The 15,236-nt window shown below is 36.3% G+C and overlaps 2 protein-coding genes across 2 annotated transcripts in view; one reads left to right on the plus strand and one right to left on the minus strand.

Annotated features, from left to right (window-relative positions):
• Positions 1-1,843: 1,843 nt before the first annotated feature.
• Positions 1,844-8,830, minus strand: LOC120635625 (ribonuclease H2 subunit C). Its single transcript, XM_039906654.1, has 4 exons — positions 8,627-8,830; positions 6,980-7,107; positions 3,189-3,293; positions 1,844-1,891 (listed from the first exon to the last, which is right to left on the minus strand). The coding sequence occupies exons 1-4, from the start codon at positions 8,778-8,780 to the stop codon at positions 1,877-1,879; spliced, it is 402 nt and encodes a 133-aa protein (XP_039762588.1). The 5' UTR covers positions 8,781-8,830; the 3' UTR covers positions 1,844-1,876.
• Positions 8,831-9,755: 925 nt separating this feature from the next.
• The window catches only part of LOC120635624 (GTP-binding protein 2), a 32,116-nt gene continuing 26,635 nt past the window's right edge, over positions 9,756-15,236 (plus strand). Inside the window, exon 1 of the mRNA XM_039906653.1 lies at positions 9,756-10,164. The gene's annotated coding sequence lies outside the window, so the exon portion shown is untranslated. The remainder of the gene's footprint in view (positions 10,165-15,236) is intronic.

Here is a 15,236-nt window from a genome sequence, read left to right on the forward strand (position 1 = left end):
TGGCCCATATAATAGCTCCAAAGAAATCGAGTAGAAAATCGCGTAACCTAATGCATATGTTAATTTTATAAATTTAAAATGCATATAAATCCCTACTAATATTATAAATGGCAATGTAAGTTTGTTTGTTACGCTTTCACGCAAAAACTACTTAACAGATCCTCATGAAACTTTGTACACATATTCTTGGAAGTGTTAGAAGTAATATAGGATACTTTTTATCCCGACATTAAGCTCGGTTCCTTTGGGCGAGGGGATGAGTTTTTGACGATTTTACACCATAACTCCGACAAATTATAACCGATTTAAATAATAATTTTTGTACTATAAAGGTTATAATATGTGTTTAATTTTGCCAAAACTGTGGTTGGAGATAGAGGACAGAACTCCTCAGCGGACAGCAGCAAACCCCTCATTTAAGGCTTAGCGATACTGAATTCCTCTAAATTTTTTTAGATCTACAACTAAATTTAATGCCACATCAAAAAACAAAATCAAACTCAGACGAAGTCGCGGGCAACAGCTAGTATATTATATATTAGCATTAAAACAATACGAATGCTGGTAGAAGATGAAAATTAAGCTTAATTTTTAATTAATCTGCAGACCCTCAATGCCGGATGTGAATTACACCATACAGATTCTCCTGCTTTTCGCGGAAAAAAGCAAATTAAGCTGAATTTTCATAATACGAATAAGATCCATTTTAATTGATGTTCAAGTATTTCGATTCTCGAAAACGACCCCTCGATTTCGCCAACTAATCTTGTGCTATAACCAGATGGCGCTGTTTCGATTCCATACAAATCATAGTTAACTTTCACATGTTCGAATGAGTAGAAAAATGGAAAATCTGGTACTAAGCAACCTGGCTGTATGTTTGTTTACGACTAGATACTAAGAGATATAACGCATAATACAGTGCAACCTTAATATAACATACCTCAATATAACGACTTTATGATATGATAAAATATACCTTTACATTGCGAACATTCTTTGCGTACAACCTCTTTATAACGAATTTTCAACTATCAAGAAAAAGTATACATACCTCTAATTAACGAATTTTGCCAACCCAAAACCTTTATATAAAGTTTCCACCAATAATATTACTCTTACTCTTATAATGTGGTTCATGTCTCGACATGTTTCGACACGCTTTTGTTTGTACAATAATCATTGTTGTTTTGATGGAAAGTAAAGTTAACACCTCTGCTCGTCACTATAGTTAAAGATTTAAGTTAAAATGGCTCAGAAACGTAAAAGTTCTTTTACCTCTTTATAAAGAATTTTAGACCAATCTAACCTCAACATAACAAACCTCAGATCAACGAATTACTTGATATTACGAATATTATCTTGTTCTCCTCCGATTTGTTATATCGAGGTTGCACTGTATTATCTTTAAGCATAAATTTGTTTTGATTGAGCAGTTATAGTATGGGTAAGTCTTCACCTTACCGGAACACTGAGTTTGATTCCCTGCTCGCATCTATAACTTTATGTGAATTTCCAACAATTAGAAATCATTTGCTTGGATGGTGAAGGAAAACATTGTGAGATAACATGAGAACGTTATTATAAATGAGAAGTCTCATATTTTTCTCCTCGAAGGCATACAACATGTACCAAGGTATACTTGGTCAGCGTGGTGGACTCCACCCTAAATAAAGTTAATAATAAAAATGTATTAATAGAATGAAGGAGATATAAAACGTCACTACTGTTGTAATATAGTTTATTAATTTACTTATTTTCTTTAGAAAAGAGCTTATTTTATTTATTGTAAGAACAGTACTTTAACTCTGTCACACCAATATCACATTAATTTTGTTTATTGTGTATTGTAAAGTTATCTTTATCTTCCATTATATTAGTCACCGTGAATCTGAAAATAAAAAGTTTGAACAGTTGTTTATTTGTATTATTTCTCACCTTTCCTTTATTTTTAGAGCTATCTTTGTTATCTCTTTATTGCTTACAGATCTTGTAGCAATAAAGAGAAAAGGTTCTTCGGATTTGAACCGGTAGTTCCTGAGATAAGTGCGTTTGGTCAAAAAAACCAAAGATTCTTAATATTAGTAAAGATTACAGTGGCGTGCACTGGGTTTCTTACTAGGCTAAGCATTCAGTAGGAGAATTGCATAAAAAGGCAAAATTCTCCTCCTATACTAGTTACATATCAATATTAGGGCAGGCAGTGCTTTTGCGAATGTATGAAGTGCACGCCACTGATAGTATCTATACTATCAGTGGCCTGCACTTCATACATTCGCAAAGCCTAAAAGAGTATTATTTTTGTGGATGGAATATAATTTTAAATTCTGTGTGTGGTGAAAAGAAAATTCACAAAATATATAATAGATCTAGTGTTAAGGTAGAAGTTACAATTTGGCAGCCTTATTGCTATATAGCGAATCAAATGCGTAGAAGATAATAGAAAAACTTTATTGCAACAAAACACAATATGAAAAACATTAATAGTACTTAGCGCTAGGGTGCAAAGGCGGCCTTATCACACACAAATGTGATCTTTTAAAGGCAACCAGAGCGTGCGAAGCCGAAAAAAAGTTTGAAAGTGGATATACAACGTGTAACAGAATAACGAAATAATTTTTCAATAATTCAAGTATATTTCATAAGTAAGGTAATAACATTAAATCAAAAGATTTTTTATTTCGAATTCAAAACACTATGTGTTTACTTATGACAACCCTATTGAAGATAAAGGACCGACACGCGCATAGTACCTACGCTACGCGACGCGAACCTAATAAAGTAAAGTAACAGGAGTCACTTGATTTTAATTTTGCATGTGATGTTAGGGCTGTTACTGATTTCTTTCAGTAAAAACTATGGCAGCGGTTTACTCAAAAACGATTAGGTTTTCGCTTTCACACATAAGTCTCAAAAACAGTACACAATGTACCTCTAAAGGCTGTGAAGTTTTAGTGCGGTTTTAATTCAGATGTTGTAAATTCAAATTCAAAATTTCTTTATTCATGTAGGCCTATCGCGGGCACTTATGAAGCGTTCATACATATATGTTTACATAATTGTAAGGGGATGGTAACAACTTCGTTCGCCAACTTAAAACTAAAGCTACTAGGGTTCCAAACGCGCCCTGGTCTAAGAGCCCACAACAAACTTAGCCGGGTATATTGAAACAGCTTCAAAGAACTTACTGCTTCAGCAATATCCATCCAAACCAATGATTTAGCTAGATTGTCATTCCTCGAGGGCTTTTTATCCCAATTCCAGTAAATTATTTCCTTGAACCCCCCACTGACCTGCAATGTAAATCATCTATTTTACTACTTGACATAGGTCTTTTTTCTGTTCTTCTATTTGATTCTGGGCAACTAAGTATGGACACTATAACCGGTGATAGCCCAGCGGGTAAGTCTTCGGATTTCGTTTTGTGGAGACATAGTTCAATCCTCGCACGCACCACTGACTTTTCGGAGCTATGTTTGTTTTTAATTTAAATATCAATTCCTTTAACGGTGAAGAGAAACATCGTTAGGAAACATAAATAAATAAATATACTACGACAATACACCCATCGCCATCTAGCCCCAAAGTAAGCGTAGCTTGTGTTATGGGTACTAAGATAACTGATGAATATTTTTTATGAATAACATACATAAATACTTATAATATATAGATAAACACCCAGACACTGAAAACATACAAATATTGTCCAGTAGTGGGAATCGAGCCCACGGCCTTGGACTCAGAAAGCAGGGTCGCTGCTCACTGCGCCAATCGGCCGTCAATGCCTGAGAGTAGTGTTGCCCAAATTCAGTCTTGGTCTTGCAGTCTTGGTCTTGTTCTTGCGTTTTTGCAAGACCAAGACCAAGAACAAGACCGCGTATTTTTAGCAAGACCAAGACCAAGACTGACCGTGCAAGACTTGAGCAAGAACAAGACATAGCCTGCAAGACTCTTGCGTCTTGCAGCTAGGACTTAGCGCTATTTCACGGAGTAGTTAGGTGTAACAGTTCGGTGTATAGGTAGGTAGGTACGCTTAGGAATTCTATGAGACGCAAAAAACTATATCAAAGAATATGAAAAACTGGACCTATGCGCATTACGACTAATACCATAAACATAGCGAATAAAAAAATATCTATTAAAATCAAACTGAGTGCATGCATAGTTATGTTTTAACCATCGGCACTTTGATAATGCGGCATCAAAGGTTTTGTACTTACTTCTTAAAGAAATTTGCCGCTTTTCGGAAGTACATGGTTATGATACACGCGCCGGCGGCTTCTTTTGAAATCTAAAACAATCGTTGCCGCCGCGCCGAAATCATAACATTTGACACTATTCATGCAAAATAATTTCGAATTTTAAGAGTACCTACAGGTGTTCCAAAGAATAAATAAGTTTCAGATTGGTGATTTTAGATTGGTGGAGGACGCATGAGACAGAGTATCCGATTTTATCGAAAATGGCCCGTGATTTTCTCTCAATACCTGCAACTTCAGTACCTGCTGAGAGGTTATTTTCTAAAGCATCATTAGTAATTAGAAAACATAGAAATAGGTTAAGTGATGAGTCAGCCAGATGGTTACTTTGTATTAATTCTTGGTCAAAAGAATTGATATAAAGTATCATAACCTAATGATAAAGCTGTTGATTTGTGTTGTATTTTATTTTTTATTCAAATAAATGATAAATCGTAAAACTCTTTTATTAAATTTCTTATAAGTTGAGGGTTCAATCTCTTTCTAGACAGATAAGTATTGTTCTTTAAAATACAGTCAAGTTATTGTAATTAATTTGTTTTTTTACATGTTTTAGCAAATGTAAGCTTATAAATCATAAATGTTTATTAAGAAACAGTTACTTCCATGGAAAACGACATATAGGTCAGTTGATTTTTCGAATTTCTTATCAAATCTTCAGTTATTTATTAATCTGCTTGATCTTTACTATGGCTATGTTAATTCAAGCTCACAATGTTCCAATTCTAATACGTTTTTCTAAGATTTAAAGTAAACTTTAATAAATAGTAATAGACTAATAGGTAATTGCAAGACTTGCAAGACTCTTGCTGCAAGACCAAGACCAAGACCAAGACTGGGAGCGCAAGACCAAGACCAAGACCAAGACCAGGTGTATTGGCGCAAGACCAAGACCAAGACTGGCTAAGTCTCGTCTTGTTCTTGCATTTGGGCAACACTACCTGAGAGTTCTCCATAATGTTCTCAACGGCGTGTGAAGTCCACCAATCCGCAATTGGCCAGTGTGACTAGCACACTGATCTAAACGGCCTGAACCCTTCTCACTCCGAGAGATGGTGCAGTAGTGTGTAATGGGATGACGATGATGAAGTATGGATTCAAGCCCAAGAACGGAAGATACATCTTTTGTAGAATCGGACCGACAATGCAAATATTTTTTTTTTAATTTTTTTTTTTTTCTTTTACAAGTTCAATCGCCAACTGCTATTTAAGTGAGTGATGATACAGTCTATGATGTTATAGGGCTAATCTGGTGTGTTATTTTTATACCACTACGAGTTAGCCCCTGACTGCAATCCCACAAGTCGATAAAACACAATGCAATCTAAGATAGTAGCCTAACCAGTTAGGGCGTATGGTAGTTTCACAGAATTAAGAACATACAGAATCCTCATTCAGTCATTATTGTATGCAGTGCGCTGTGTCCAAAAACAGTAAAAACACCCCGCGCACGTGTCACTATACAGCCGCAAAATGTTGCTAGCTCACAAACTATTTTAAGTTAAACGTTTAGAACATTAGAGGTAAAACAATTATTTGTTTGTACGAGAAACTCGAAAGTGGAGTGGTTTTTGATACTTCAATATACACACAAACACAGTTAGTATTTGATCACCTCAACTCACCCTACAAACCTATTGCAACTACCAGACACTCAGTCGCTAGAGACAACTCCCAGGAATAAATAAATAAATAAATATACTACGACAATACACACATCGCCAACTAGCCCCAATTTAAACGTAGCTTGTGTTATGGGTACTAAGATGACTGATCAATATTTTTTATTAATAATATACATAAATACTTATAATATACATATAAACACCCAGACACTGAAAAACATTCATGTTCATCACACAAACATTTTCCAGTATTGGGAATCGAACCCACGGCCTTGGACTCAGAAAGCAGGGTCGCTGCAAACTGCGCCAATCGGCCGTCAAACAAAGGAATGAACCATTCTGGAGTGCTAATAAGACCATTCAACAAAAGGCAAGCTTCTGAGGCATTAGCACTCAACAGAAAAAACCTATGCATCCTAGTGCGAGCGCTTGCGGGGCACTGTGGGCTTAACAGGCACATGTTCAGCCTAAAGCAGCAGGACAGAGATCTGTGTAGACTCTGTAAGGAGGCTGCGAAGACGCCGCTGCATTTGATCTGTTCCTGCCCCGCGCTGATGCATAAACGCAGCACTCTTTTGGGCAAGCACATAATGCAACCAGATGATGCTAAACTTCTTCAAGTGCTGCTTTTTCTGTAGGCGACCAACGCTAGCTGGGAAATCTAGACAGCGGCGTCACAATAGACGATCTACGAAGAAGACGTAATTAATAGTATACCCCTAATCGGTTTCTACGCGACATCGTACCGGAACGCTAAATTGCTTAGCTGCACGTCTTTGTCGGTAGGGTAATAACTAGTAATTCAGGAAATTATAAATTCCTAAATTTCACTTGCCGGGGATTGAATCCATGATCTTTCACTTATAAGACCACTAGCACTCCACTGTGCCAGGATAGTCATTTTTTTTTTTTTCGTTATATATTAATAGCGGGCAAACGAGCAAGTGGGTCAAATGGTAAGAGATCACCGCCGCCCATAAACATCTGCAGCACCAGAGGAGCCACCGATGCGTTGCCGGCTTTTAAGCAATTTGTTTCATCAACTCCTTGTCGATTTTATGGCATTCCCGGTTCAGCAGACAGTCATTTACTTACTTGAAATTTCCTCTCAGCATCCTCAGACAAGGGTCTCTTTCCCTCCTCAACGATGACAGCTCTGTATCCGTCTGGCAAAGACATTTTTACTCCATCCATTGGATGCCCCCGGAATGTCGCTGATAATTCTAATATCATGGTTAATTTTATAAGTGATGGTTTTTATTTGAACAGTTAGTTTATTTACTTGTTTTGGGTCACCAGAGTCTAAGCAAACAAGATTCACAAAAATTCTAAATTCAAAATTCATTTATTTTAAGTAGGCCTAATATAAGCACTTTTGAAACGTCAAGTATGTATGTTTGTAGTGACTCTACCACCGGTTCGGAAGGCAGATTCTACCGAGAAGAAGCCGGCAAGAAACTCAGCAGTTGCTCTATTCCAATATCAACAATTTACATTTTACATTTTAAAATTCACTTTTCTATCTTGTGAGAGATGAAAGCTGAGCCGGAGGCTTTCAAGCGACCTTGTCATTGAGAAATTCATCAATTTTATAGTAACCTCGCTGTAATAAATGTGTTTTAACAGATTCTTTAAACTTATGCATTGGTAGGTCCAAAATCACCTTAGGAATCATATTATAAAAGCGTATACTCAATCCCACAAATGACTTCTGCACCTTTCGCAGACTATATGCAGATGTCACTAGTTTATGACCATTTCTTGTAAGTAGACTGTTTATATCCACTTTTTGTTTATAAAGACTAATAAGCAGTGGCGTGCACATGGATTTTGACCAGGGAGCACAAGAAAGTAAAATGGCAGAATCCTCCTCCGTTGCCAGTTTTATGAAAATTTTAGGGTATGCAGTGCTTTCGTGCATGTATGAAGTGCACGCCCCTGCTAATATGTTCTTACAAATACTATATTGTTATAAATATATTGTGAGGCTACCGTAAGAATACCTATTTCTTTAAAAAAATTCACGGAGGGATTCACGTGATTTAAGTTTATATATTGACCGTACAGCTCTTTTCTGCAATAGGAATATAGTTTCAATATCAGCAGCTTTGGCCCCATATTAAGAATCTGTACAACATCAAGATTATAATAACCAGCTAAGATTTATAATAACATATCACAGCCCTAGGCATCGTTCAATGGATACCACTATGGTATTTTTGGTTTTGTCGATTTTTCGACCCAGTTGCATGGATCGTGATCATGGACCTACGCAGTCCCGTCGTGACCACGATCCATGCAACTGGGTCGAAATATCGACAAATCCAAAATATTATCGTGGTATGTACCCGTTGAACTATATTTAAGAAATGTGATTAACCATGAAATTTTGGTTTAGAATCTTTAATTAGCCCTAGGTAGATTGCAGACGCAGGACAACGCAGGACCAACGCAACCAAGCAGGTAGGTCACGACAACATTTCATTTTAAGTTAAATTAGCATATTTTCGATTCTTTTCCTAAATTCGGAAAGAACACTATTAGTTACAATATAAGTAATTAATTGTAATTTTTATATTTTTTAATTCACTTGACGTTTCAAAAGTGCTTAGGCCTACTTGAAATAAATGAATTTTGAATTTGAACCCTCCCGTTGAACTTCCTCAGTCATTGGTCTAACGTCGAACTCCCATAAGTGAGGTGGGCACAATATGGCATTGATTAGATTGATGTATTTCTTACCTCCATTCCCATTATCAACAACGTAAGGTTCAAAATATTCGCTAACATTCGCCGGACCATCCTCTTCGACCTGACAAGGTATGTAATGCGCTTTTTGTTCAAATATTTTATCGTCTTTCCTTTCCTTCAGATTATTTTCTACTTTAATCGACATTTTAATTTAATTTTACAATACAAGCCAAATAACACTACCATTTGCCGCCAATTTTTCTGTCATAAATTTAAAATGAATTGCGTTCCTACTTACGCTTAATTCGAGCCTATTCGATTCGAATTATTTTACCATCATTTTTTTAGTAAATAGGAGTTATTAAAATTTATTTTTCCGTTCTAAAATTTATTCGCAGCCATTATTTATTAACTTTTTTTAGTACATAAATAAGAACATCAACACATTATCGGACATTTTAAAAATTTCAAAATGTCAAACGGAGCACAATTCTTTTTTCACAACTTAGAGATCTATTCAGAACATTCGAGGAACTATGGAGGAACTATTTAGATATTATTCATATTGATTCCTGAAAAATGATTACACCTGATAGATTTCTGCAATGGATTAAAGCTATTTCTAAAATATGTAAAAATAATAAGATAATAATGTTCAAGAAGCGCCGGTCGCTTCTGTCGCCATAGCACCAACAACGACATGATCCGACGATCTCTTGCTACCGCTCATCACGTACCAGCTGTATTAAAACCTATTGGTTTGGCGATAGTTTGGCGCGGAGATATGGCAATAGACCTGATGTTATGACGCTCTTACCTTGGTGGCTGGGAAGGTCACCTTGTGTGGGATGCAACTTGTGTCGATACCCTAGCTGCATCACACATCCAGGCCACCTTGCCAATGGTGTGTGTGGCTACCAGTGCCGAGCAGCCCAAGAGGCGTAAATATGAAAACCTGGATAGCAGCTTCGACGATGTACAAATGATGTAAAGAACTTTCATATAGGAGTGGGAACCCGTATTTTTACATACATATTAAAAATACTTTAAACAATTGAATTAATAAAAAAATTTACTATAATTATATTATATTAGCTTATTGAGAAGATTAATTATGCTCATAGGGCGAAAAACAGTTAATTATTTTTTGTCTGGCAACACTGTTACCTTAACAAACAAAATTTCTTCGAAGTGAAATGTCAAAATATTTCATCACCCAAAGTGGGGATTTCAAAGATAGATACTAAAGATATTTCATAATAATACACAATACTTTCGGTGTTTTGTAGTTCAATAAAACCGTATTACTCATACTCAGTCATTAGTGCAACATGTAACAGACAAACTCGTATACTGACTAGTGCACAAATAGTACTGTAGTACAAATTGTTTGTTCAGCTTGAGTTGATAATATTATTGTTGGTATTACGTCACAAAAATAATCTGGCAAAGGCTCAAAGAGTGTTTGTGTATCAGCTTTGTTTCCTACATTCGTTGCGGACCGTTACCACGGTGCGTGACCTTGAACCTAGGTGAAGTGAAACAGCTGTTTAAGAGTTTTTCGCCGAGGATTCCTGAACTGGATTTTGGTATGTATTCTATTTTTGAATTATTTTTCGAAAAACTTAAAATGCACTTTTAGTGCCAGCACTATAGGTTGGATCCAAGGAGACCCTACATCTCCTTTGCCAAAATCCTTTATATTATAATTGCGAAAGTATGTCTGTTTGGTTGTTTATTACCTATGACATTGGTCCAATCTTGTTGTAATTTGGTACAGGTTTATCTTGGAGATGGGCATAGATTGGTTAAGTGTATTTGTGGTACCTATGTCTGTGAAATTTTGTATAGAAATTGTTTACATGGCCATAAGTAAACACATCATCCTGATAAAATAAAGGATTCCTTACAGTTTAATACTATAATATAAAATGGAATATTATTTATAGAAACTGATGCAGGTAGCATTTATTTTTGAAATCACAGAAAATCTTTTCAAATCACGGGGAATTTTATCAACTTATTATTTTTATTTATTGTTGTCTGGTGGGAGACTGGCTGTGACCACCCTACTAACAAAGACTTGTCACTAAGCCATTTAGTGTTTAGCTGTGATGTTGCATGGAAACCGATTGGGGGTATCACTACCATACTCCCTTTCACTTTCCCTAACTACTTAGCCCACTACCATCTTAGACTGCATCATCACTTACCATCAGGTGAGATTGCAGTCAAGGACTAACTTGTAGTGGAATACAAAAAAAATCACAAGAAATCTTTGGCCGTTCTATCCTAACTTGATAAGAGCAATTAAAAAGTCCAGTAGAACTGTAGTAGCAGAGCTTGTGACAGAGCTCATCCAAGAGTTTATTCCCTAAAAGCAGGCTCATTGTATTACTACTCACTAAAAGTGGATATAAACAGTCTACTTACAAGAAATGGTCATAAATTAGTGACATCTGCATATCGTCCGCAAAAGGTGCAGAAGTCATTTGTGGGATTGAGTATACGCTTTTTTAATATGATTTCTAATTTTGGACCTACCAATGCATAAGTTTAAAGAATGTGTTAAAACACATTTATTGAAACTTGAAATAAATGACTTTGAATACTGTGTGTGTGTATCAAATTCAAAATTTCTTTATTCATGTAGGCCTATCACAGTCACTTATGAAGCGTTCATATATATTTGTTTACATAATTGTAACGGGATGGTGATAACTTCGTTCGCAAACTTAAATCTAAAGCTACGAGGGTTCCAAACGCGCCCTGGTCTAAGAAGAGCCTACAATAAACTTAGCCGGGTAAATATTTTTTTTTGTTATCACCATCACCCAGTTAATTTATTTTAAGCTATGAAGCAGGAGCAATTCACACCCAAACTTTTTTATCGTTTAAGTAATCCTTAATATTATAATAGGATTTTTCTGTAAGCTTATGGTTTATATAAACTTTGAACTTACTTACTTATCAGTACTGTGTTCCGGCTGAAGGACATGGTTGTTAGTGTAATTATAGGCATACAATGCTTAACATCTCAGGTTCATGGATACATGTTAGACGACCGATTGGCGCAGTTTGCAGCAAGCTTTCTGAGCCCAAGGCTGTGGGTTTGATTCCCATTACTGGAAAATGTCTGTGTGAGGAGCATGAATGTTTTCCAGTGCCTGGGTGTGTTTATATTATAGGTATATTTTGAATATTTATGTATGTTATTCATAAAAATATTCATCAGTCATCTTAGTACACATAACACAAGCTACGCTTAGTTTGGGGATAAATGGCGATGTGTGTATTGTCGTAGTATATTTATTTATTTATACCTGCACATTGCAGGATGCGTCAATGCCCTGCACAACATTGCTCTTTTTATAGGCTTACCATCTATATAATTCTTTTAATTACTTTTTATTTTTGTTTTTAATACTGATTGATTGCTAAGTTTTTTTGTTCTTTTTTTAAATTAGTCTGTTTTATGTGATTTAGTGTGAAGTGAGGCGTGTGCGTCTTACACACACACGTGAGTAGAGCAGTGTGAAACTTTTCCTATTTTCTTCATTTTATGGTAAAAGTTCTAAAACATTAGAAGGTAAAATAATTACTGATTAAAATACTTTTTAAATTCTGATAAAAGTGTATTGGTATCCAAGCGGACGCCCAGAAATCGATTTTGAAAGCAATTTGCTAAATATCCAAAAACTTCAAGATGGCGGCCTTTTCGAGAAACAATACTAAAGTGGAGTGATTTTTGATATTTCAGTATTGGTGGTGTGTATTCTGTATGTTTATAATTCTGTGCCTGGATGGTAATCTAGTATTGTATACGTGAATACAATAACACGGAGGTCGTTTACCTGCGATTAAAATTGCGCGTCGCTATCAAATGTGATATCGCGTGGGATACCGATTATTTTTAGCGAGGTACATATAGTGTATGTTTTTATCGAACTTTGAAACGATTGATGACTAAGGTCTTTTATAATATCTAGAATTTTATTGATATGCATGTCGCAGCCGGAAATGAAACGCAAACGCGCCAGCTAGCGGCTAGCATGCATCAACAGTTTTGGCGCGCTTCGACAGAGTCGCGACGGGGTCTACTGACTTGATTGGGATTATTAATTAGTTGGGACGCAAGGCAGAAAGACGTCGTCACGGAACCGTCCTACGTTTCTATTAGTGGTTATTATTTTAAAAGTTTGCTATTACGAGTTTATATTAGTTAAATTCAGTGTTCGAATAAAGCGAGTGAAATCTAAAGGTGTTCTTATTGCACGATACCTGATAATTATCAGGTATCGTGCAATTGCCCACACGATGTCGGACGGATCAATACAAAAACCGCCCGATCCTACATATCAATTCGTATAGATAAACTAGCTTAGAATGGCATTTTACTTTGACGAAAATTCAAGTAACCTTACACAACTTGGTAGTGAGATGATGGCGATAACTACATTCGCAAACTTAAAAGGTTGCCAAGCGCGGGCTTGTTTTGGTCTAATAACACACCCACATCAAACTTAGGCTGATTTTCTTTTTGTTATAACCATCTCACATTGTCATTTAAAACTATTAAAAAAACAACCCTCAAATGCCTACAAATCTTTAATGTGGTTTTTCCGACGTCTGTAAAAAAAATCGGAAGTACGTCATAACTATGTGCCTCATAAGAAGGCTCAGAGTAACTCAGCGAGCGATGGAAAGAGCTATGTTAGGAGTATCTCTACGTGATCAAATCAGAAATGAAGAGATCCATAGAAGAACCAGAGTTACCGACATAGCTCAGCGAGTCGCGAAGCCGAAGTGGCAATGTGCGGGGCACACAGCTCGGAGAACCGATGGACGTTGGGGTTTCTGAGGTGTTGGAATGGCAACCCCACACCGGCAAACGAAGATTTGGTCGACCCCCAATCAGGTGGACAGACGACATCAAACGAGTCGCGGGGAGCCGCTGGATACAAGCGGCCCAGAATCGTGGAGTTTGGAACCCTACAAAAGACCTATGCCCAGCAGTGGACTTCAATCGGTTGATTTGATGATGGCATTTGCGACTCTAACACGATTGACATTGAATCCATTTTATTGTGACGACGCAGAGTTTAATGCTGGGAACGACTCCTCGATTGAGCGAGCAAATCTTGTAGTCTACTTTTTACGTAGTTACCGCCTTTATTGCTAATAATTATAATACGAATTGATAAGTCTTCAATGTGACATTCAAAATAAACATTTATTTTGTACTAAAGCGAATATTTGGCACCAATTTCATACATACATTTTTGGCATTTGCACAGACATTTATTTATAAGAGTTTTTTCATTATAAATAGTTTACGGGTGCCAAAAATATACTATATCTATTTCTGTGCAAATTGAAGTGTCTATCTGTGATATGATTTTTTGAAAAGGAGCACAGTATTTTAGAAGATGTAAAAATTAAGAAATGAAAACAATAAAATAAAAAATACAAATAAAATATAATAAATTACCCCAAAAGAGGGTTCGTACCCTATAATCTACTATTTACGGTTCAAACCAGCTCTTTACGATAAGATTATCTATATGTATTTATATAATTCATAAAAAAAATATTCACAGTCATCTTAGCACCCACAACAAAAGCTACGCTTACTTTGGGGCTAGATGGCGATGTGTGTGTTGTCGTAGTTTATTTATTTATTTTATTTGTTTGTATACTCATTGAAAGTAAGAGCGTGCAATCAGCTGCCCCCATCTGGATATCTCGCAGAAAATGTGGGAACTCGCTTAATCACTAATCAAAGTTTATAAGGAGCCTTATGTGTTAACTTTTAATTAATCCGTTCAGTAGACACTGGCAAAATACACGGTGCTTATGGCATGAAATAAAACCGCGCAGTGAGCAAGCGCTACAGTGGCCTGTCGCCGCGCCGCGACGGCGACGATAATCAAATTTACTTTTATGTATATTATTTATAGAAATATTCAGCAGTCATCTTATTACCCATAACACAAGCTACGCTTACTTTGTACTATGTACTATGTCTTCTTCGTAGTGTATTTATTTATTTATTATTATTTATTATATCACTTAGTTTGGCTGGAAAAAAAGGCGGGCGGCTTCGTGCATGGCGGACGCGGTTTTTTCGTATTTTTCTTTGGGTTTATTGCGAACTCGTTTAATATTCAAGGCGAGTTAGTTGTAAGACGCGAGGGGCCAAGAGCGCGCACAACCCTCAAATCTGAACTCCGAAAGCGCCTTAAACGCTTTTTCTTCTTATGTCTCCTGCGCTTGTCTCCGTAGTTGGTCGGCCGGAACCGGAAATAGTATAAAGGACTACGTAATCGATAAAAAAAGCTCGAGTGTGAATGATTGCTCTAACCAGGTTGCTCTTCTAATGATTTTAAATGACAATTTGAGATGGTGGTAACAAAAAAAAACCCCCGGCTGAGTTTGTTATGGGCTTCTTCTACAAACTTAGCCGGATGTTCTTTTTGTTATTCCTCTACCCATTGACATCTTGGAGATGTCTCTTAAGAAGTTTAAAGTTTGTATTAAACGTAAGCTTATAAAAAAGTTCTATTATAGTATAAAAGACTACGTAATCGATAAAAAATGGTTGTCAATTATTGCTCTAACCAGGTTGCTCTTATAATAATTTTAAATGACAATGTGAGAT

This window comes from Pararge aegeria, chromosome 27 (genome assembly GCF_905163445.1).
Source record: "Pararge aegeria chromosome 27, ilParAegt1.1, whole genome shotgun sequence".
Taxonomy (NCBI): Eukaryota; Metazoa; Arthropoda; class Insecta; order Lepidoptera; family Nymphalidae; genus Pararge; species Pararge aegeria.

Coding starts and splice junctions, on each gene's coding strand:
- LOC120635625 (XM_039906654.1), bottom strand. CDS start 8,780: ATGTCGATTAAAGTAGAAAATAATCTGAAGGAAAGGAAAGACGATAAA. Junction 7,108..8,626: donor TGTTGATAATGGGAATGGAG/GTAAGAAATACA, acceptor CCATGATATTAG/AATTATCAGCGACATTCCGG. Junction 3,294..6,979: donor ATGCTGAGAGGAAATTTCAA/GTAAGTAAATGA, acceptor TTTACATTGCAG/GTCAGTGGGGGGTTCAAGGA.